The sequence below is a fragment of the Ranitomeya variabilis genome, chromosome 1 (assembly GCF_051348905.1).
Source record: "Ranitomeya variabilis isolate aRanVar5 chromosome 1, aRanVar5.hap1, whole genome shotgun sequence".
Taxonomy (NCBI): Eukaryota; Metazoa; Chordata; class Amphibia; order Anura; family Dendrobatidae; genus Ranitomeya; species Ranitomeya variabilis.
The window spans coordinates 93,354,374-93,380,074 of record NC_135232.1 but is presented as its reverse complement, the minus strand read 5'-3'; the positions used below and the strand labels follow the sequence as shown (position 1 = coordinate 93,380,074).

Below are 25,701 nucleotides of genomic sequence, written 5' to 3'. Positions count from 1 at the left end.
CTGAGAGGCATCAGATAACATTGTTGACCGGCAAGAAACCACCAGAGAAATGAGCTTAAATAGCGACACCCACTACTGATGGAATCAGGTGAAACAGGAAAGAGGATGACAAGTCCAATTCCACAAGCGGCCACCGGGGGAGCCCAGAATCCAAATTCACAACAGTACCCCCCCCTCAAGGAGGGGGCACCGAACCCTCACCAGATCCACCAGGGCGACCAGGATGAGCCCTATGGAAGGCACGAACAAGATCAGAAGCATGAACATCAGATGCATTGACCCAAGAATTATCCTCCTGGCCGTAACCCTTCCAGTTGACCAGATACTGGAGTTTCCGTCTGGAAACACGAGAGTCCAAAATTTTCTCCACAACGTACTCCAACTCACCCTCAACCAACACCGGAGCAGGAGGCTCAACTGAAGGTACAACAGGTACCTCATACCTGCGCAATAACGACCGATGAAAAACGTTATGAATGGAAAAGGACGCAGGGAGATCCAAACGGAAAGAAACAGGATTAAGAATCTCCAATATTCTATAAGGGCCGATGAACCGAGGTTTAAACTTAGGAGAAGAGACCCTCATAGGGACAAAACGAGAAGACAACCACACTAAATCTCCAACACAAAGCCGAGAACCAACACGACGATGACGGTTGGCAAAACGCTGAGTCTTCTCCTGGGACAACTTCAAATTGTCCATAACCTGCCCCCAAATGTGATGCAATCTCTCTACCACCGCATCCACTCCAGGACAATCCGAGGATTCCACCTGACCGGAGGAAAATCGAGGGTGAAACCCCGAATTACAGAAAAACGGGGACACCAAGGTGGAAGAACTGGCCCGATTATTGAGGGCGAACTCTGCCAATGGCAAAAAAGCAACCCAATCATCCTGGTCAGCAGAGACAAAACACCTCAGATATGTCTCAAGGGTCTGATTAGTCCGCTCGGTCTGGCCATTAGTCTGAGGGTGAAAAGCAGACGAAAAAGACAAATCTATGCCCATCCTAGCACAGAATGCCCGCCAAAATCTAGACACAAATTGGGTACCTCTGTCAGAAACAATATTCTCAGGAATACCGTGCAATCGGACAACATTCTGAAAAAACAGAGGAACCAACTCAGAAGAAGAAGGCAACTTGGGCAGAGGAACCAAATGGACCATTTTAGAGAAACGGTCACAGACCACCCAGATGACAGACATCTTCTGGGAAACAGGCAGATCTGAAATAAAATCCATCGAGATGTGTGTCCAAGGCCTCTTAGGAATAGGCAAGGGCAACAGCAGTCCGCTAGCCCGAGAACTACAAGACTTGGCCCGAGCACAAACGTCACATGACTGCACAAAGACTCGCACATCTCGTGACAGAGAAGGCCACCAGAAGGATCTTGCCACCAAATCCCTGGTACCAAAAATTCCGGGATGACCTGCCAATGCAGAAGAATGTACCTCAGAGATGACTCTGCTGGTCCAATCATCCGGAACAAACAGTCTATCAGGCGGACAACGATCCGGTCTATCCGCCTGAAACTCTTGCAAGGACCGCCGCAGATCAGGAGAAACGGCCGACAAAATTACTCCCTCCCTAAGGATACCTGTGGGTTCAGAATTACCAGGAGAGTCCGGGTCAAAACTCCTAGAAAGGGCATCTGCCTTAACATTCTTAGAACCCGGTAGGTATGACACCACAAAATTAAAGCGAGAAAAAAATAAAGACCAGCGCGCCTGTCTAGGATTCAGGCGTCTGGCAGTCTCAAGATAAATCAAATTTTTGTGGTCAGTCAATACCACCACCTGATGTCTAGCCCCCTCGAGCCAATGGCGCCACTCCTCAAACGCCCACTTCATGGCCAAAAGCTCCCGATTCCCAACATCATAATTCCGCTCTGCGGGCGAAAATTTGCGAGAAAAGAAGGCACAAGGCCTAATGACGGAGCAGTCGGAACCTTTCTGCGACAACACTGCCCCAGCTCCGATCTCCGAAGCGTCAACCTCAACCTGAAAAGGCAGATTCACATCAGGCTGACGCAACACAGGGGCAGAGGCAAAACGGCGCTTAAGCTCCTGAAAGGCCTCTACAGCATGAGGGGACCAATTAGCAACATCAGCGCCTTGTCTGGTCAAATCAGTCAGTGGTTTAACGACATCCGAAAAACCAGCAATAAATCGGCGGTAAAAGTTGGCAAAGCCCAAAAATCTCTGAAGACCCTTAAGAGAGGAGGGCTGAGTCCAGTCACAAATAGCTTGCACCTTGACGGGATCCATCTCAATGGAAGAGGGAGAAAAAATATACCCCAAAAAGGAAATTTTCTGGACCCCAAAAACGCACTTAGACCCCTTCACACACAAAGAATTAGACCGCAGAACCTGAAAAACTCTCCTGACCTGCTGGACATGAGAGTCCCAGTCATCAGAAAAAATCAGAATATCATCCAGATATATTATCATAAATTTATCCAGAAAATCGCGGAAAATATCATGCATAAAAGACTGGAAAACTGAAGGGGCATTAGAAAGACCAAAAGGCATGACCAAATACTCAAAGTGGCCCTCGGGCGTATTAAATGCGGTCTTCCACTCATCCCCCTGCCTGATCCGCACCAAATTATACGCCCCACGAAGATCAATTTTAGAGAACCACTTAGCACCCTCTATACGAGCAAACAAATCAGTAAGCAATGGCAATGGGTATTGATACTTAACAGTGATCTTATTCAGAAGCCGATAATCAATACATGGTCTCAAAGAGCCGTCTTTTTTTGAGACAAAGAAAAACCCAGCTCCCAAGGGAGAAGAGGATGGACGAATATGTCCCTTTTCCAAAGACTCCTTTATATATTCCCGCATAGCAGCATGTTCCGGCACAGACAAATTAAACAAACGACCCTTTGGATATTTACAACCCGGTATCAAATCTATGGCACAATCGCACTCACGGTGCGGAGGTAACGACCCAAGCTTGGGTTCGTCAAAGACGTCTTGATAATCAGAGAGGAACTCAGGGACTTCAGAGGGAATGGACGACGAAATAGAAACCAAAGGTACGTCCCCATGAATACCCTTACATCCCCAGCTCAACACAGACATTGCTCTCCAGTCCAAGACTGGGTTGTGAGACTGCAACCATGGCAATCCCAGTACCAAATCGTCATGTAAATTATACAGCACCAGGAAACGAATAATCTCCTGGTGATCCGGATTGATACGCATGGTTACTTGTGTCCAGTATTGTGGTTTATTATTAGCCAATGGGGTGGAGTCAATCCCCTTCAGAGGAATAAGAGTCTCCAAAGGCTCTAAATCAAAACCACAACGATTGGCAAAGGACCAATCCATAAGACTCAGAGCGGCGCCAGAGTCAACATAGGCGTCCGTGGCAATGGATGACAAAGAGCAAATCAGGGTTACAGACAAAATAAACTTAGACTGAATGGTGCTAATGGAAACAGACTTATCAAGCTTCTTTGTACGCCTAGAGCATGCTGATATAACATGAGTAGAATCCCCACAATAGAAACACAATCCATTCTTCCGTCTAAAATTCTGTCGCTCGCTCCTGGACAGAATTCTATCACACTGCATACTTTCTGGCGTCTTTTCCATAGACACCGCCAGATGGTGCACCGGTTTGCGCTCCCGCAGACGCCTATCAATCTGAATAGCCATTGTCATGGACTCATTCAGACCTGCAGGCAAAGGGAACCCCACCATAACATCCTTAACGGCATCAGAGAGACCTTCTCTGAAAGTTGCCGCCAAGGCGCACTCATTCCACTGAGTAAGCACAGACCATTTACGGAATTTTTGGCAGAAAACTTCAGCTTCGTCTTGCCCCTGAGATAGTGCCATCAAAGTTTTTTCTGCCTGAAGTTCCAAATGAGGTTCCTCATAAAGCAAGCCCAAGGCCAGAAAAAACGCATCCACATCGCGTAACGCAGGATCCCCTGCTGGCAATGAGAAGGCCCAATCTTGAGGGTCACCCCTGAGCAAGGAAATCACAATCCTAACCTGCTGAGCAGGGTCTCCAGCTGAACGAGACTTCAGGGACAAATAAAGCTTACAATTATTTCGGAAATTCTGGAAGCTAGCTCTATTCCCTGTGAAGAACTCCGGCAAAGGAATTCTCGGCTCAGATACCGGAGCATGTACCACAAAATCTTGTAAATTTTGTACTTTCGTGATGAGATTATTCAAACCCGCAGTTACACTCTGGAGATCCATTATTGTCAGGTGCACACAGAGCACACAGAGATTAGGAGGAGAGAGAGAGAAAAGACTGCAGCAAGGCAGACTGGAGGAAAAAAAAAAAAAAAAAAAAATTTCAGCAGACTTCTTATAACTCTCCTTTCTCAACCTGGGTCTTTAACACTTTAATGGCCGGTCAAACTGTCATGATCTCTGCAGGCAGAGATCATAGCAAGCCTATAGAGGGACAAGCTCTCGGAAGATGGAACTATACTGACCATGAACTAAGCCTGCCGCGCAACTAGAAATAGCCAGGTAGCATTTCCTATTTATCGCTAGATGCCCAGCTCTGGCCTAAGACCTAAATAGCTAGCAGAGGGAAATATAAGACCTGGCTCACCTCTAGAGAAATATTCCAAAGAAGACAGTAGCCCCCCACATATAATGACGGTGAGTTCAGATGAAACAACAAACGCAGCAGGAAAATAGTCTTAGCAAATTTGAGGTCCGCTTACTAGATAGCAGAAGACAGATAGTATACTTTCATGGTCAGCAGAAAAACACTAACAAAACACCATCCAGAGATTACCTTAAACTCTGGCATTAACTCATAACGCCAGAGTAGCAATCCCTGATCAACGAGAGCTTTCCAGACACAGTAACAAAACTTCAGCTGTGAACTGGAACAAATAGGCAAAACAAAACATGGACAAAAGTCCAACTTATCTAGTAGTAGTCTAGAAGCAGGAACAAGCACTGAGAGGCATCAGATAACATTGTTGACCGGCAAGAAACCACCAGAGAAATGAGCTTAAATAGCGACACCCACTACTGATGGAATCAGGTGAAACAGGAAAGAGGATGACAAGTCCAATTCCACAAGCGGCCACCGGGGGAGCCCAGAATCCAAATTCACAACACAGTGATGGACTGGGGTACCTAGGGGCCTTCATCAAAATTGCCTCTGTTGGCCCACCTCACAAGTAAGTGTAAATTTAACCTGAAACTCGTTAACTTTCCCTATACATAGACTTCATCACATTCGATCACCATCGAAGTATGTTGCATTTCTGGCATAAACTGCGAAGTCTGAGCTCACACCTAGGAGTCACAGCAGAGGAATGCTTAGGACTGTATAAAATGGGAATAATCCCTCCAAAGTGAGACCGTGCATACGGCTCCCCTATATACAGATAATGCTGCTTCCATTATACAGCATTTCCCTATAGGCTGTGTGCACACGTTCAGGATTTCTCGCGTTTTTTCGGCGTTTTTCCGCTATAAAAATGCGATAAAACTGCTAAAAAAACGCTTACATTAAGCATCCTATTATTAGAATGCATTCCACATTTTTTGGGCACATGCTGCTTTTTTTCAGAGCGGAAATGCATTCCGGAAAAAAACGCAGCATGTTCATTAATTTTGCGTAATCGCGGCGATTCCGCACACATAGGAATGCATTGATCCGCTTACTTCCGTAAGCGGATCATGTGCGGTTGGTACCCAGGGTGGAGGAGAGGAGACCCTCCTCCACGGACTGGGCACCACATCCCTGTTAAAAAAAATAAATAATTATCAATTAGTTTTCCAAGCGATGCTACAGATCACTTGGAAAACGCTAGCATTCTGCAAGGTAATTACGCTCGCAAAACGCTAGTGTTTAGTGAGAATACGCATGCCAATTCCGTATGCATATTTCCCGCGGCAGGGAGTTCCAGTCCAGAATTGCTGCGGAAATTTCAGTGGCAATTCCGGACGTGTGCACATAGCCCTAGATGTAAAATCTGCATCCTGCATGGAGTAGTCAATGTGAATAGACTCCGTTCACAACAATACAATTACTAATTGGTGAGGGACACAGGTGGCAAGAAGTGTGTGGACTCTTGTCCCATTAATGCAAACAGGATATTTTCAGAGTAGTAAATTATATATTCTTTATAATTATAAAAAAATAATCCTGGTGGAGCACCAACTTACAATGCACATCCAACACAAGTGTATCCACATGGTGGTTATGTAACGGGGGCCAAGGCTGTATTCGTGGCTTTCACTGGTAGCTGCTTCAGCGCACCCTGTCCCTCCGTCACATGCACACAATGTCCCAGCAGTAGCGTACCTTTTTGTTCGCTTTCCTGTCCATCAGGGTCCTCTCTGGTCCGCTGGGAGTTTCCCACTTGAGATTCCATATAAAGAGAGAGAGTCAATTTCCAACTTAAAACAAACGATTTTATTTAGTTCCTTTCCCAGCTCGTCCAGTTCACATTTAGGCACTGCTTAGGGTACTTCACAAGACACAACATTTTCTGTCCCTGTGCTGTCCCTCTCTTATTTAGGAATACCACCAGGTCACAGTTCCCTGTACCGCAGCATTTGGTCTGATTATCTGTAGGAGTTCCCGGTCCGTTTCGCCCCAGACACGCAGGCGTCTTCCCAAATAGTTTACCGCCATCATGACAAAGCTGCCCTGTATTCCTCTGCTTCTCTGGAAATACAGTAGTTGCTTCTAGGCCCTGGACGAGCTGGGCTCCTTTTTCATTAGCAACGTTGCATGGCTCAACTGCCCTGTACGGCTCCGAGGCCCTTCTGACTGAATACAGAAAATCCTTCTAGGTTACCCCAGTTGGACCCTCCTAATTTAACTAGTTCTTATCATCCTATCTTATTGCCGTCTTATACTATTGTGCCCCCTTGTAGTGGGCTAATCTGAACATTACACTTTCCTTACACAATTACATAAATATATGGCATTAGCAATTTTACAGTGCACATAACATTTTACAGTCATACCATATAGCAGCATTATGCAGTTTACAGGATAAATATAAAATATACCAGCTTGTCAGGGACTTGCCTCTTTGTGGCAAAACATAGAAAAATGCTGACCTTTGTCTCTATTAATAGTGTTCTCTTATCTTCCCCCAAAATAATATAAAAACTAGAATTTTACCCTGATCCCAAGAGGAGCACAACAGCAACCAAAAGTAGGCAGCGTGAGGCAGGGAAGACCCTGCAGTTTGTACTGAATGGCAGGTCAGGGAACATATGACCTCTGCAATAGATCTATATCACCTGACATTGGTGCTCCCTCAGGGATCTGGATCAAAGTTATATTCCCTGATGCATCAGGGGTGTATAGGCTTACATGGGACCATAGGGTAAATGTTGTAATTGCCCTACTCTCATTTCTAAAGAAACAAGTTCCAAAGATCCACATACAATATAGAGCCTTCAACCCCCTCCAGTCCCACGCTGTAATACTACGTGGCTGGGTGCAGATGCAACTGACTGTACTGTTAAGCCACCATGCTGGTTTGGCCTTTGCCATCATTTACAGGTACCAGATGCATGTTACAGCTAATAATGGAAATGTTAAAGGTATTTGTAAAACATTTACGGATCATTTTTAAATTGATGCAATCTTTCAAGAGTAACTCATTCTTCAGCAGGTTTTTTCATATACTGCAGTCATTTTAAACTTTAATTGTCTGCAGATCAGTAGGAATTCTGTTCTGGACAACCCCACCGATCACTGACAAAATCTTGCGAGAAGTGTGAAGCTCAGGCAGCAAGAGCACACAGAACTTGCTTGAACGTGGACACAGAGAGGAGAATAAATTCATTAGAAAGTATAGGTTATATACACGGTACCTATCCACTGATGAAGAAAGGGCAAAACGCACATTGAGGCAGCGAAAACTGCATTTAACCAGTGGCAACACATATAAGTGCTGACATAGACCTAAAGTTCCCTTAAAACATCATTAAGTGTACTTGATCACAAAGACAATTACTTTAATGGGTCTGCCGTTCATGTAGCCTTGCAAGATACATTACCGAGTGACGGATGATGGACAGCAGCATTTGTCTGCGTCTAGCACAGAAAACCTCTAATACCTCAATATACTAAACAAGAAGCGGCAATTTTAGATGACATCATGTTGCATAAATAAAAACATATATACCTGTGACGCTAGTCACTTCTCAAATTGCCACCTGGTCACAAAGCGTGTGAACAGGATCCATACTGGTGAAAAAGAAAAACGTAGTGGCCAGACGTAATGTGACGCTAGTCACTTCTCATGGCTAAGCCGTGAGTCAGAGTGGTCAAGGAGTCCAAGGTCCGAAGCCAGGAGAGTACGCCATGAACAGAAGGAAGAGACAAAAGCGTAGTCAGGTAATGTTCCGAGGTCAGAGTACCGGGAGGATAAGGGATCAGAGCTGAAGGGGTAAAACAGGCGGGTAGTCAGAACGAAGTCCAAGGTCAGGCAACAGATCAAACATATAGAACTCAAGGCACAGAGAGCACAAACCTCACAAGATGAATGTTCGTCGGGCAGTGTTCTGGGAAACTCAGCTCAGTTAAGAAGCATGACCATTAAGTGGAATAATGAACACATGAGACAGCCGACGCCTCACAGTCTCAGATTGGCTAGTCGAGCTGACAGTCAACACACTGACAGCTCAGCATGCCCCTGTACCCAGATTGGATGGCCAAGCTGTCAATCACACTGACAGCTTCAGCACACCCCTATATCAGATTGGACAGCCGAGCTGTCAGTAACTGCATCCCAGACACCCTGAGGAGTGAAACTGTGACAATACCTATACTGTATACACATGTACATACAGTATATATTTATATACATAGACATAGTGCTCCACCTGTAATTGTTAAAATGTTAAATGCCGCTGGCAATCTCTTACAACGGCAATTAACACGCGCTGGCATGTGTGCCCTTCATTCTCTCCACCCTATCATAAATCCTTGTGATAGAATTAGTCCAGTGTTGAGTTTGACTTACTACAAAATCTGAGGAATCTGCTCCAGAGACAGTGATGGCACCAAGCCTCTGATCTTACATGCATAGTGGGACAATAAAACTACCACACTTATCTACACTAATGAAGGATTCACTCTCTGAGCCCAGTCTGTTTTTTTTTTAATGTCTATTTATTTTGTCATGTCTCCGGCTCTTTTGTGTATATATTTGTTTCTTCAGATACTTTGTTATACCATGTCTGATGCAGAGACCTGAAAAGTCTTGAAAGCTTGCTTTGTAACATCACTTATTGTAACTTTGTCAGCCATTAAATGGTATCATAACTACAAAAGATTATTATTTTGTTTCTCCCACTGAAAACAATCTTTTTTCAACTGGCTAACAAGGTTCCAAAACATTACCAATAGAAGTCTATAGATCTGAAAAAAATAATGGACAGTATACAGATACCATTTGTGTGCAATCTGTGTGCTGGCTCGGGTATCAGAACTGTACTTGAACCAGAACCTGAACCGCATTGAAAACAATATGGACCCAAACTTTTCAGCTAGAAAAATTAATTCTCTCTCTCATCTCTACACCCAACTTGTGGGGATTCATAAGGCTGCAGTCGCATAGAATGACTGCACACTTGAACCCCAAGCCTGGACAACCCAAATAGTTATCAGTAGTTACTATGTACTAATATTGTCACGTTCAATCATTGGAATAGCCAAACCAGAAATCTTAGTTTCATTGTAATCTCTACTCACGTGACACTTCTTACTGATTTTCTGTTATTTTTCAGCCATCATCCATCGTTCCCTTCTGTCTGTGCAGTCTTCATTCGGCATTTCCCTTGATTCATTGATTATCATAATAATACATTGACCCGATAATCAAAATAATTGATCATCCATTCGTTTGTAGATGACGCGACAATAGAAGAACACAAATCAAAATATCACACATTTAACTAAAAATTTTTTATTAACAATGTAAAATGTATATTTCAGTCTCAGCTAACTCTTGCATGCCCTATCGGATTTAACACTATGTCGATATGCAGACACCATGCTTCAACTTCCTATAGTAACAATATATGGTAAATTGTCTTTCTAGGTCATGAGGATATATCCGGGTATTGAATACGCTATCTTAATATACATGTATAACATCTTCAAAATTGTGAAAATCACACCATTCGATTGAAAGGAAAATACTGATGATCGTCATCAAGATTACAATATATGTACAAGCCATAAATACTTCATTTTCATCCTCTAGTTAGCAGGGTAGAAACTTGGCTGAGGTTCTGGACAAAATCCTGATGCATTGTGGAAGACTAAGTATGACTGAGACAAGAGAGAAGGAACTAAAAATACAAAGTACAGTTATTGGCCTTGATACATCAATATTCTCCTAATGATTGGTGTCACTATTATCCATAGTAACCTCCACTGTGATGCCGATGGAATGGTTTTCCTATAGCACAATACTAGGACATCAAAGCGTTTTGCATATTTATTGTATGCCATGAACACCGCAGTGTTCATAAAGTCTTTCATAACATATCCGGCCAGTCACTGATGGCATCGTCTCGCTTGCCACTTCCTCCACCGCTCCAGTCTTGGCGTTCATCTCCAGACTATACAAGTTTTGAAACAAGGCAGTTTAGGCAACACTGAATACATAATGAAATAACCAACCTCAATACGATATATGACGGCAAAGGTCAAACTATAACGTATCAGCAGAAAGAATGGCTTTTCTATATATATTTTTTAACTGGAGATGAGACAACACAATCCAAAGAATCTTCTCTTTCTTCTTCTGACGAGTGGATAAGGTGTCAAGTTGAGGAGGCTACTGTCGTCTGTGCAGGAAGAACAAAATAATTGTATCAATCATTAATGTCCAGATGAGTTACTTTAGCGTAAGTTCACACTGAATGATTGGCTTCAAATTGGCACGTGGCTCAGTGGTTAGCATTGTTGCTTTGCACCCCTGTGGTCCTGGTTTCAAATTACACCCAAGGACAACATCTGCAAGGAGTTTATATGTTCTACCCGTGTTTGTGTGGGTTTCCTCCAGGCTCTCTGGTTTCCTTCCGCACTCCAAAGACATACTGGTAGGAAATTTAGACTGTGAGCCCCCATGGAGAGAATGCTTACAAAGGTAGTGGAGTCTTGCTCTCCTGGAAGGCGTGGAGAGCGAGACCCCACTACCTTTGTAAGCATTCAATTACGATTATGACCATTCCTATTCTGATTTGATCTTTACACATTTAGGTGGTCTCTCTTCTCTACCTAGTAATACTGCAGTTCCAATGCACTTGTACACCTTTGCTTCATACTGATATCCCCCTTTACACTGAGTTCCCCTACTTTTGACACATCAGCACTCAGCACTTTACGGTAGAATAATGTTAACTTTGTGTATATAATTTTAGAATTTTTTATTGATATTTAATCACTTACTGATTTTTTGTATTACAATGGGGAATTACATTTTTTTGCCTGATTATATCCCAGTATTTACTGCTTTTGGCCATTTTTCCTATGTGGATGTGCGGCCTTGATTTTAATTAATTGTCTTTGTACACATTGATTCTTTTGCTCCCATTATTACTCCTGTGTTTTATTATAATTATTTAATATTATACTGTTACCATATTACTTCTTGGACTTTATGGCCGTTTTTCCTCTTCTCTGTTTTTCCTTGGTTTATTCCGATTGTCTGTGATTGGCTATTTATCGTCCAGTCTTTTGGTTGCAGGGCTAATATTTAAATTTATTGATTATTTTGATTATTTTTACATTTTGGCACCCTGCTTCCATTAGCATTCCTTTGTTTTTGGTTCTTTGGCTCACATAGCCATTTTAGCCTTTTGTGCTGTTCATGCATCTGTGTTTTTGTGGAGCTTTTCTCTACTTAGAAAAAAAGGAGACATATCCGTTTTTGAGCCAGGTCAAGGATCAATCACCCACATACGAAAGGTGTCTGCAAGACAATGCTCCAGTTCACAAATCACATGTTGCCCAAATGGAAGCATTCACCTGTGGCTGTGAAATTCTACCGCATCCTCCTATTCACCCAACCTCAGACTTCCACCTCTTTCCAACAATGAAGTTATTTTTGAAGAGCGAGCATTTTCCAGATGATAAGACTCTGATTTCCGAAGTCACAACGTGGCCTTTGGAGAAACCTGTTGACTTCTACAAGCGATGTGTTTATAGTTGTTTAAAGAGATGGGAGAAGTGTGTGACCCTACGTGGCACCTATGTAGAGAAGGACTAATCACTGTGCTAAGCTTCATTGCTCTCAGTCCACAGGAACTGGCTCAGGGGAAATCTTTAATAAATGCCCCTCATATGTCTATAGATCTGTGAGAATCCAGAACAGAACATGGATGCATCTATGTGATGTCCATTGGCTGCACTGCTGTATAGTCCTGCATAAGATGTATTGGGAGCGTCGATCACAGATGTATTCAGGGTGTCCCAGTCGGTGAGTCACCTGAAACTATGATGACCCGTGTGTTGGAGCAGTCGGCGTGTTACTTCACAGTCACACTACTTCTGAGGTACGGATGCTTGGAAGCGTCGTATATCGCCCTTACATGTTTCGGAAACACTGCTATTTCCTTCGCCGGATGAGGACGATTAGTTGTTGGCAACTCGACTAATGGCAAGTTCACCTTGATTCTCCTTGATGTTATATATAGTGATGCGCGAGTATACTCATTGCTTGGGTTTTCCCAAGCACGCTTGGGTGGTCTCTGAGTATTTGTGAGGGCTCAGAGATTTAGTTTTTGTTGTCGGTAGCTGCATGATTAATGGCTGCTAGCCAGCCTGAGTACATGTGGGGGTTGCCTGGTTGCTAGGGAATCCCCACATGTATTCAAGATGTCTAGAAGCCACAAATCATGCAGCTGCATGGATGAAAACTAAATCTCCGAGCGCTCACAAATACTCGGAGACCACCCGAGCGTGCTCGGGAAAACCCGAGCAACGAGTACACTCGCTCATCACTAGTTAAATAGCCCGTGGCTCCACCTCAACTTGATGTTAAATATACAAGGCAGTTATACAATACTCACAGCGATGTGCATAAAAATATACCGTATAGAAATACATTAGTTTTATTACAAACAATATGAAAACACACTATCACATTCGGATGTTATAATATATGACAGAAAATAAGAAAAATAAAATTAAAAATGAATTTCTGGCTAAATAAACTGGTTCCAAGTGCTTATTAGTTTATTGAAAACATGTTTTTATTGTTTGTAATAAAACTAATGTATTTATATACTACAAGTGCTTCTCGCTAAATTAGAATATCATCAATAAGTTAATTTATTTCAGTTCTTCAGTACAAAAAGTGAAACTCATATATTATATAGAGTCATTACAAACAGAGTGATCTATTTCAAGTGTTTATTTCTGTTAATGTTGATGATTATGGCTTTCATTGGCTGTAAGCTATAATCATCAGCATTAACAGAAATAAACACTTGAAATAGATCACTGTTTGTAATGACTCTATATATGAGTTTCAGTTTTTGCATTGAAGAACTGAAATATATTAACTTTTTGATGATATTCTAATTTAGTGAATAGAACTAATATTTTCTTGTGGATATTTGTAGCAGCCCATGTACTGACTGGCCTTTCTTATATTTGTGCTGTGTATGTAATTTAGTGCAAGCAGCTACCGGTAGTAAACTGAATGAAAAACCACAACTTATTATCACTACCTGACGTTTCTTTCTTCAATTTTTTCAATATCGGTTGCTTGTTTTTTTCAGTATCCATTTGAGCAGTTCTTTGGGATAGCAGTTATAATAATCTTTTTAGTGGAACAGTTTTTTGTTTAGTAGTGCACACTTACGGTCTTTGTTTACACCATTAACAGGGGTTTATGGTTCCACTTGCTGCTTTAAGGTTTTTTTTTATCCCCTATCATTGATTGAGCGTTGGTGCCACATTTATTACTTACGTTGGAGTCACACAGAACGTATACAAATATGATCCATTTTTTATGGACCAAATATGCAGAAATGTTCCCTGAACAGTGATCCGTATGTCATCCGTTGGCTGCTTATTTTGAGCATGTAAACCTCCATATGGCATCCGTATGGCATCCGTATGGTGAGATTTTCTCGCCGGCTTGCAAAATGGACATATAATGGATCCATGGGCTCAAATATTCGTGAAAGCTTATATACAGTCTATATATATATATATATATATATATATATATATATATATATCTATATAGTAAAGACCAAAAGTTTGGACACACCTTCTCATTTAAGGATTTTTCTGTACTCTTGCGTGGGAATTTTTCTGAATATTTTCCCACGCTAGAGTTCATATGAGTTTATGCCACCAGGGGGCGCAGCACCGCAAGTCTACGAAGCTACGTTCCCCTGCATTCCATTCATTCCCCAGTTTTTACAGCCAGGGGCAGCTGCATTAGCAGGCTCCTGGTTGAAAAATTATTTAACCCCTTCAGATGGATTTACATCGTGGGACATGACTGTACGGCGGACAGGTATGGGATATTGTTGTTGTTTATTTTCCCTTTTCTTCAGATGACAAGAGTCATCAGTTGGATTGAGTGTACAATAAAGATGTTAAAACCCCATGTGTATTTATTTCATTAAAATATTTTATTCATAATGTGTGAGTGTTTTTTTTAACCCTTCATTACTATTGGATTAATAATGGATAGGTGTCTTATTGACATCTCCCCATTATCAACCAGGCTTAGTGTCACCTTACATTAGCAAGGTGACAAGTGGGAAGAGAGTGGCTAAGTGCCAGAATAGGTGCATCTTACACATGCTCCTTTTCTGGGGTGGCTGGGGGCAGATGTTTTTAGCCGGGGGGGGGGGGGCAATAACCATGGTCCCTCTCTAGGCTATTAATATCTGCCCTCAGTCACTGGCTTTCCCACTCTGGGGAAAAAAATTGCGCAGGAGCCCACGCCAGTTTTTTCCGTGATTTAACCCTTTGTTTCAACACCTAGAGCTCCCAAATTTTGCACACAGACACTTCTAACATTAGTAGTGAGGAATATGTAAAAAATAAGGGATATGAAATGGTTTGCTGTATGTAAACCATGTCTCATATCTTGTCGGGTTTGATAAGGAGATAGCAAAAGCCGGCAATTGAATTACCGGCTTTTCTGCTATCTAGTTCTGTTTTAAATATATATATATATATATATATATATATGTGTGTGTATCAATGACATACATATATATACAGTACAGACCAAAAGTTTGGACACACCTTCTCATTTAAAGATTTTTCTGTATTTTCATAACTATGAAAATTGTACATTCACACTGAAGGCATCAAAATTATGAATTAACACATGTGGAATTATATACTTAACAAAAAAGTGTGAAACAATTGAAATTATGTCTTATATTCTAGGTTCTTCAAAGTAGTCACCTTTTGCTTTGATGACTGCTTTGCACACTCTTGGCATTCTCTTGATGAGCTTCAAGAGGTAGTCACTGGGAATGGTCTTCCAACAATCTTGAAGGAGTTCCCAGAGATTCTTAGCACTTGTTGGCCCTTTTGCCTTCACTCTGCGGTCCAGCTCACCCCAAACCATCTCAATTGGGTTCAGGTCTGGTGACTGTGGAAGCCAGGTCATCTGGCATAGCACCCCATCGCTCTCCTTCTTGGACAAATAGCCCTTACACAGCCTGGAGGTGTGTTTGGGGTCATTGTCCTGTTGAAAAATAAATGATGGTCCAACTAAACGCAAACCGGATGGAATAGCATGCCGCTCAAGATGCTGTGTGTTATGAACTGGTGGTTTAGGAGCAACATGGGACGAGCTCTGGAGGAGGTGGTACCTGTACTGACCGCAGTTCCTGATCTTAACACAACACTAGAAGTAGCCATGGGATGTTCCCGTCACTCCCTAGACACCTCATCACAGCCGGAGGACTAACTACCCCTAAAGATAGAAACAGGAAAGCTATCTTGCCTCAGAGAAAATCCCCAAAGGAAGACAGCCCCCCACAAATATTGACTGTGAGTGGAGAGGGAAATGACATATGCAGAATGAAACCAGGATGAAGCAAAGGAGGCCACTCTAGCTAGATAGATAGAATAGAACAGAATACTGTGCGGTCAGTATTAAAAACTAGAAAAATCCACCACAGAGTTTACAAAAATCTCCACACCTGACTAAAGGTGTGGAGGGTAAATCTGCTTCCCAGAGCTTCCAGCTTAACTGAATAAATCCATACTGACAAGCTGGACAAGAAAAAACATAGAAAGTGCTGAACGATTAAATCCACAAAATGTGGACTGCAAAGAACAAAGCAAGGACTTAACTTTGCTGAACTGGTCAGAACATCAGGGAAATCCAAGAGAGATGTGAATCCAAGCAGGAACCATTGACAACTGGCACTAGCTGAAGGATAGAGCCAGGATAAATAGCCGAGCCAGAATAGACGATCAGTGGAAGCAGCTGCTGACTGCTAAAACCAAGGAACAGCAGTTCCACTTAAATCCACCGGAGGGAGCCCAAGAGCAGAACTCACAAAAGTGCCACTTACAACCACCGGAGGGAGCCCAAGAGCGGAATTCACAACAGCTATGGTAGCCATGCTGGTTCAGTATGCCTTCAATTTTGAATAAATCCCAAACAGTGTCACCAGCAAAGCACCCTCACATCATCACACCTCCTCCTCCATGCTTCACGGTGTTAACCAGGCATGTAAAGTCGATCCATTCACCTTTTCTGTGTCGCACAAAGACACGGTGGGTGGAACCAAAGATCTCAAATTTGGACTCATCAGACCAAAGCACAGATTTCCACTGGTCTGATGTCCATTCATTGTGTTCTTTAGCCCAAACAAGTCTTCTGCTTATCTCCTGTCCTTAGCAGTGGTTTCCTAGCAGCTATTTTACCATGAAGGCCTGCTGCACAAAGTCTCCTCTTAACAGTTATTGTAGAGATGTGTCTGCTGCTAGAACTCTGTGTGGCATTGACCTGGTCTCTAATCTGACCTGCTGTTAACCTGCAATTTCTGAGGCTGGTGACTCAGATAAACTTATCCTCAGAAGCAGAAGTGACTCTTGGTCTTCCTTTCCTGGGGCGGTCCTCATATGAGCCAGTTTCTTTGTAGCTCTCGATGGTTTTTGCCACTGCGCTTGGGGACACTTTCAAAGTTTTCCCAATTTTTCGGACTGACTGGCCTTCATTTCTTAAAGTAATGATGGCCACTTGTTTTTCTTTACTTAGCTGCTTTTTTCTCGCCATAATACAAATTCTAACAGTCAATTCAGTAGGACTATCAGCTGTGTTTCCACCAGACTTCTGCACAACACAACTGATGGTCCCAACACCATTTATAAGGCAAGAAATCCCAATTATTAAACCTGACACTGCACACTTGTGAAGTGAAAACTAGGGTTGAGCGAAACAGATCGGCCAATTTCAAAAGTCGCCGACTTTTGGGAAAGTCGGGTTTCGTGAAACCCGACCCGATCTCACTGTGGGATCGGGTCGGCCGTCAGCAATCTTCGCTCCAAAGTCGGGTTTCGTTTTATATATATATATATATATATATATATATATATATATATATATATATATATATATATATATGTCATTGAGACACATATATATATTTATATTTATATTTACTTCAGCGCGATATATGTGAAAAGCCGGTAATTCAATTGCCGGCTTTTCATTTCTCCTGCCTAAACCCGACATCATATGAGACATGGTTTACATACAGTAAACCATCTCATATCCCCCTTTTTTTTTTGCATATTCCACACTACTAATGTTAGTAGTGTGTATGTGAACAAATTTCGACGCTGTAGCTATTAAATTTAAGGGTTAAATCGCGGAAAAAATTGGCGTGGGCTCCCGCACAATTTTCTCCACCAGAGTGGTAAAGCCAGTGACTGAGTGCAGATATTAATAGCCTAGAGAGGGTCCATGGTTATTGGCCCCCCCTGGCTACAAACATCTGCCCCCAGCCACCCCAGAAAAGGTACATCTGGAAGATGCGCCTATTCTGGCACTTGGCCACTCTCTTCCCACTCCCGTGTAGCGGTGGGATATGGGGTAATGAAGGGTTAATGCCACCTTGCTATTGTAAGGTGACATTAAGCCAGATTGATAATGGAGAGGCGTCAATTATGACACCTATCCATTATTAATCCAATTGTATGAAAGGGTTAAAAAAAACACACACACATTATTAAAAAGTATTTTAATGAAATAAACACACCGGTTGTTTTAATATTTTATTGCTCTCTCAATCCACCTGAAGACCCTCGCTTTGCAAAATAATAAACCAACAATATACATACCTTCAGATGATCGGTCATGTCCCACGAAGTAAATCCATCTGAAGGGGTTAAAATATTTTACAGGCAGGAGCTCTGCTAATGCAGCTGTGCTCGTGCCTGTAAACCCCGGGGAATGAAGGAAATGTAGGTCAATGACCTATAGTTACCTTCAGTCGCGGTGATGCGCCCTCTGCTGGATGTCTTCATGAACTGCAGCCTGGGAACTTTTTCCCACGCTCGACGTCATATGAGGACATCCAGCAGAGGGCGCATCACCGCGACTGAAGGTAACTATAGGTCATTGACCTACATTTCCTTCATTCCCCGGGGTTTACAGGCACGAGCACAGCTGCATTAGCAGAGCTCCTGCCTGTAAAATATTTTAACCCTTTCAGATGGATTTACATCGTGGGACGTTACAGATCATCGGATGGTATGTATATTGTTGGTTTATTATTTTGCAAAGCGAGGGTCTTCAGGTGGATTGAGAGAGCAATAAAATATTAAAACAACCGGTGTGTTTATTTTATTAAAATACTTTTTAATAATGTGTGTGTGTGTTTTTTAACCCTTTCATACAATTGGATTAATAATGGATAGGTGTCATAATTGACGTCTCTCCATTATTAATCTGGCTTAATGTCACCTTAGAATAGCAAGGTGGCATTAACCCTTCATTACCCCATATCCCACTGCTACACGGGAGTGGGAAGAGAGAGGCCAAGTGCCAGAATTGGCGCATCTTCCAGATGTGCCTTTTCTGGGGTGGCTGGGGGCAGATGTTTGTAGCCAGGGGGGGCCAATAACCATGGACCCTCTCTAGGCTATTAATATCTGCCCTCAGTCACTGGCTTTGCCACTCTGGCGGAGAAAATTGCGCGGGAGCCCACGCCAATTTTTTCCGCGATTTAACCCTTAAATTTAATAGCTACAGCGCCGAAATTTTGCACATACACACTACTAACATTAGTAGTGTGGAATATGCAAAAAAAAGGGGGATATGACATGGTTTACTGTATGTAAACCATGTCTCATATCATGTCGGGTTTAGGCAGGAGAAATGAAAAGCCGGCAATTGAATTACCGGCTTTTCACATATATCGCGCTGAAGTAAATATAAAAATATATAGATTTTCCATTACCTTGCATTGGATTTCGTGTTTCGGCCGATCCCCGACCCCAACTTTTCAAGATCGGCCGATTTCACTCGACTCGACTTTGAGAAAGTCGGGTTTCGTGAAACCCGACTCGACCTCAAAAAAGGAAAAGTCGCTCAACCCTAGTGAAAACCATTTCCGTTGACTACCTCTTGAACCTCATCAAGAGAATGCCAAGAGTGTGCAAAGCAGTCATCAAAGCAAAAGGTGGCTACTTTGAAGAACCTAGAATATAAGACATAATTTCAGTTGTTTCACACTTTTTTGTTAAGTATATAATTCCACATGTGTTAATTCATAGTTTTGATGCCTTCAGTGTGAATATACAATTTTCATAGTCATGAAAATACAAAAAAATCTTTAAATGAGAAGGTGTGTCCAAACTTTTGGTCTGTACTGTGTATATATATACCTATTCTAAGTGATTTTACTGTACACCGCACTGAATTGCCGGCTTTTCTATAGAACACCGCTGCGTATTTCTCGCACGAAAAAATGCATGGTCCGTGTGTCATCCGTATTTTTCTTGCCCCCATAGACTTTCATTGGCGGAGGTTTTGCGCAATATGCTGACAAACGCAGCATGCTGTGATTTTCTCAGCCCACAAAATACAGCCGAGAAATATACGGCAGATAGGAGCTGCCCCATAGAGAAACATTGGTCCGTGTGCAATGCGTTGGTTTTGCGCCTCTCATACATCCATATTCCTCTCTATTGTGACCTCGGCCTTAGGCCGGCCTCACACTGGGCGTAAGACAATACGCCACGTATTATACGTCCGTACTACGGCCGTAATACGGAGAAATGTTCCCAAAATATTGATCCGTAGTCAGGGTGTGTCAGCGTATTTTGCGCACGGCATCCTCCGTATGTAATCCGTATGGCATCCGTACTGCGAGATTTTCGCGCAGGCTTGCAAAACCGACATCTAATGGATTTATGTGCTCAAATGTTCATTAAAACATATATACAGTATATATATATATATATATATATATATATATATATATATATATATATATATATATGTCATTGAGACACATATATATATATTCTGTATTTATATTTACTACAGCGTGATATCTGTGAAAAGCCGGTAATTCAATTGCCGGCTTCTCATTTCTCCTGCACAAACCCGACAGGATATGAGACATGGTTTACATACAGTAAACCATCTCATATCCCCTTTTTTTTTGCATATTCCACACTACTAATGTTAGTAGTGTGTATGTGCAAAATTTCAGCGCTGTAGCTGCTGAAATAAAGGGTTAAATGGCGGAAAAAATTGGCGTGGGCTCCCGCGCAATTTTCTCCGCCAGAATGGTAAAGCCAGTGACCGAGGGCAGATATTAATAGCCAGGAGAGGGTCCATGGTTATTGGCCCCCCCGTGGCTAAAAACATCTGCCCCCAGCCACCCCAGAAAATGCACATCTGGAAGATGCGCCTATTCTGGCACTTGGCCACTCTCTTCCCACTCCCTGTAGCGGTGGGATATGGGGTAATGAAGGGTTAATGCCACCTTGCTATTGTAAGGTGACATTAAGCCAGATTAATAATGGAGAGGCGTCAATTATGACACCTATCCATTATTAATCCAATTGTTGGAAAGGGTTAAAAAACACACACACACATGATTTAAAAGTAGTTTAATGAAATAAACACAGCGGTTGTTGTAATAATTTATTGTTCTCTCAATCCATCAGGAACACCCTCGCTTGGAAAAATAATAAACGCACAAGATACATACCTTCTGGTGAACCGTCTCGTCCCACGAAGTAATCCATCTGAAGGGGTTAACTAATATTACAGGCAGGAGCCCTGCTAAATGCAGCTGTGCTCCGTGCCTGTAATCCCCGGCGAATGAATGAAATGTAGGTCATTGACCTACATTTCCTTCAGTCGCGGTGATGCGCCCCCTGGTGGATGTCCTCATATGACCTGGAGTGTGGGAAAAAGTTCCCAGGCTGCAGTTCATGAGAACATCCACCAGAGGGCGCCTCACCGCGACTGAAGGAAATGTAGGTCAATGACCTACATTTCATTCATTCGCTGGGGAATTACAAGCACGGAGCACAGCTGCATTTAGCAGGGCTCCTGCCTGTAATATTAGTTAACCCCTTCAGATGGATTACTTCGTGGGACGAGACGGTTCACCAGAAGGTATGTATCTTGTGCGTTTATTATTTTTCCAAGCGAGGGTGTTCCTGATGGATTGAGAGAACAATAAATTATTACCACAACCGCTGTGTTTATTTCATTAAAATACTTTTAAATCATGTGTGTGTGTGTTTTTTAACCCTTTCCAACAATTGGATTAATAATGGATAGGTGTCATAATTGACGCCTCTCCATTATTAATCTGGCTTAATGTCACCTTCCAATAGCAAGGTGGCATTAACCCTTCATTACCCCATAGCCCACCGCTACAGGGAGTGGGAAGAGAGTGGCCAAGTGCCAGAATAGGCGCATCTTCCAGATGTGCCTTTTCTGGGGTGGCTGGGGGCAGATGTTTTTAGCCACGGGGGGGGGCAATAACCATGGACCCTCTCCTGGCTATTAATATCTGCCCTCGGTCACTGGCTTTACCATTCTGGCGGAGAAAATTGCGCGGGAGCCCACGCCAATTTTTTCCGCCATTTAACCCTTTATTTCAGCAGCTACAGCGCAGAAATTTTGCACATACACACTACTAACATTAGTAGTGTGGAATATGCAAAAAAAAAGGGGATATGAGATGGTTTACTGTATGTAAACCATGTCTCATATCCTGTCGGGTTTGTGCAGGAGAAATGAAAAGCCGGCAATTGAATTACCGACTTTTCACTAACACCGCTGCGTATTTCTCGCAAGTCACACTGCTGGTCAGTGTGGAATCCGTATTTTTCTCGCCCCCATAGACTTTCATTGGCGATTTTTTTGCGCAATACGGTGACAAACGCAGCATGCTGCGATTTTGTACGGCCGTAGAAAGCCGTATAATACTGAACCGTAATATACGGCTAATAGGAGCAGCCCCATTGAGAATAATTGTGCCGTTTATTTTGCGAGTTTTACGGATGTAGTTTATGCGCTCATACGTCCGTAAAACTCGCTAGTGTGAGGCCGGCCTTAGACTGATGAACTCAAGTCCATTTTTTTCATGCACAAAAAAAATCACTGACGTTTGGATGAGGTTTTTCACAGTGCAGCGCAGCAACATTTCCATGAGATGATCAAGAAATAGTTGAATGCATTAGGAAGAGATCAGATGCACTTACCTTGGTTTTTTAATGGCAAAGGCATGGTCTCCCTGAGTTTGCTTAAGAGGTTTTTCATTTCCCTCATGTCTCTAAAAAGAAAAAGCGTCAAGCTCAGAGCAGAACTGCACTGAAACATTCTCCAAGCAAACGACTCTCATTTCCTTAGCCCAAATTTCAGGGAGTAGGTAACATGATTAGCCTACTATTCAGTCATTTAAATCTGTGTAGTGCATATTAATATTATAAAAGATGCACAATAGGCAAGTGTACAATGAAAATGTATGCAGAAAACATGTTTCAATTTTTCAGTATTTTTGGGATTCCGGCTTGTTGTCAGAGAACGGATGAATTCAGACAACTAAAACCATTCCTATTTTAGCACAGTATGGCTATGTTCACAAGCAGCATTTTATTGTTCTGGAGCCAAAACCTGCTTTCTTGGCAGAAAAAATCATCGGTTTAAAACACAGGTTTTGCTGCGTTTTTTTGTACATTTTTGCAACGTTTATTTTTGTTGTGGATTACATTTGTGGCTTGTCTACAGTATATGTTCCAGAAAGTTAGTTTTATTCAGCAAAATGTCAAAGCAATACCCGTTTTCTGTTTTTTTTTTTGCTCGTTTTCACTGCTTTCTATAGATTAAAATATGCTGTAAAAACGCAGAAAGAATTGACATGCCGCAGATTTAAAAAACGCTGCAGTTCTCAAATTCCGTCAGCAAAAAAACAACAAGCGTGTGCAGGAGATTTCTGACATCTCATAGGTTTTCCTGGTACTGAAAACACAGCTTCTTATTTGCATAAAAAAGCAGCAAAAAAAATGCTGCATGTGAGCATAGCCGTAGATTTAGCTAAAATGTGTGCAGTCTAGGAACATTCTGTGATCTGAGGCAATGTTTACAGTCATGGCCAAAAGTATTCACACCCCTGCAATTCTGTCAGATAATACTCAGTTTCTTCCTGAAAATGATTGCAAACACAAATTCTTTGGTATTATTATCTTCATTTAATTTGTCTTAAATGAAAAAACAAAAAAGAGAATGAAGCAAAAAGCAAAACATTGATCATTTTACACAAAACTCCAAAAATGGGCCAGACAAAAGTATTGGCACCCTCAGCCTAAAGGTACCTTCACACTAAACGACTTTGCAACGATAACGATAGCGATCCGTGACTTTGCAGCGTCCTGGATAGCGATATCGTTGTGTTTGACACGCAGCAGCGATCTGGATCCCGCTGTGATATCGCTGGTCTTTGCTGAAAGTCCAGAACTTTATTTGGTCGTCAGATCGGCGTGTATCGTCGTGTTTGACAGCAAAAGCAACGATGCCAGCAATGTTTTACAATGGCAACCAGGGTAAATATCGGGTTACTAAGCGCAGGGCCGCGCTTAGTAACCCGATATTTACCCTGGTTACCATTGTAAATGTAAAAAAAAATAGTACATACTCACCTTCTGATGTCCGTCAGGTCCCTGGCCGTCTGCTTCCCGCACTGACTGTGAGCGCCGGCCGGCCGTAAAGCACAGCACAGCGGTGACGTCACCGCTGTGCTCTGCTTTTACTTTACGGCCGGCCGGAGCTCACAGTCCTCAGTGCGGGAAGCAGACGGCCAGGGACCTGACGGACATCAGAAGGGGAGTATGTACTGTTTTTTTTTTACATTTACAATGGTAACCAGGGTAAACATCGGGTTACTAAGCGCGGCCCTGCGCTTAGTAACCCGATGTTTACCCTGGTTACCCGGGGACTTCGGCATCGTTGGTCGCTGGAGAGCTGTCTGTGTGACAGCTCTCCAGCGACCACACAGCGACGCTGCAGCGATCGGCATCGTTGTCGATATCGCTGGAGCGTCGCTTAATGTGACGGTACCTTAATACTTGGTTGCACAACCTTTAGCCAAAATAACTGCGACCAACCGTTTCCGGTAACCATCAATGAGTTTCTTACAAAGGTCTGCTGGAATTTTAGACCATTCTTCTTTGGCAAACTGCTCCAGGTCCCTGATATTTGAAGGGTACCTTTTCCAAACTGCCATTTTTAGATCTCTCCACAGGTGTTCTATGGGATTCAGGTCTGGACTCATTGCTGGCCACCTTAGGGTATGTGTCCACGTTGAGGAAACGTTTTTCCGCAGCGTCAAAAACGCAGCGTCCAGATGTTACAGCATAGTGGAGCGGGTTTCATGAAATTCCGACTCCACTATGCATTAAAAAACGCATGCGTTTTTGCCGCGAAAACGCACATGCGGTGCGTTTTTTCAAAACGCAGCATGTTGCTACAATGAGCAAAACACGCAGGCACACCGCAGGTGACCTGCCAGTGACCTCAGGTGCAGTTTTGGTCAGGATTTTACTTGCATAAAATCCTGACCAAAGCCTGAAGCAAACCTGAACGTGGACACATACCCTTAGAAGTCTCCAGTGCTTTCTCTCAAACCATTTTCTAGTGCTTTTTGAAGTGTGTTTTGGGTCATTGTCCTCCTGGAAGACTCATGACCTCTGAGGGAGACCCAGCTTTCTCACACTGGGCCCTACATTATGCTGCAAAATTTGTTGGTAGTCTTCAGACTTCATAATGCCATGCACACAGTCAAGCAGTCCAGTGCCAGAGGCAGCAAAGCAACCCCAAAACATCAGGGAACCTCCGCCATGTTTGACTGTAGGGACCATGTTCTTTTCTTTGAATGCCTCTTTTTTTCTCCTGTAAACTCTATGTTGATGCCTTTGCCCAAAAAGCTCTACTTTTGTCTCATCTGACCAGAGAACATTCTTCCAAAACGTTTTAGGCTTTTTCAGGTAAGTTTTGGCAAACTCCAGCCTGGCTTTTTTATGTCTCGGGGTAAAAAGAGGTGTCTTCCTGGGTCTCCTACCATACAGTCCCTTTTCATTCAGACACCGACGGATAGTAAGGGTTGACAGTGTTGTACCCTCGGACTGCAGGGCAGCTTGAACTTGTTTGGATGTTAGTCGAGATTCTTTATCCAACATCCGCACAATCTTGCGT

General features: G+C 42.7%; 1 protein-coding gene across 2 annotated transcripts in view; it reads right to left on the bottom strand.

The window, feature by feature from the left end:
- Positions 1 to 9,916: 9,916 nt before the first annotated feature.
- The window catches only part of RGS7BP (regulator of G protein signaling 7 binding protein), a 209,770-nt gene continuing 193,985 nt past the window's right edge, over positions 9,917 to 25,701 (bottom strand). Inside the window, exons 5-6 of one of the 2 annotated variants that reach the window (XM_077286122.1) lie at positions 22,716 to 22,786; positions 9,917 to 10,825 (exon numbers count right to left, since the gene is read on the bottom strand). In XM_077286122.1, coding sequence (XP_077142237.1) covers positions 10,734 to 10,825; positions 22,716 to 22,786 — 163 coding nt within the window. In that variant the 3' untranslated portion in view covers positions 9,917 to 10,733. Of the gene's footprint in view, positions 10,826 to 22,711; positions 22,787 to 25,701 lie in introns of those variants that run through there. The other variant, XM_077286131.1, reaches the window with a different exon arrangement.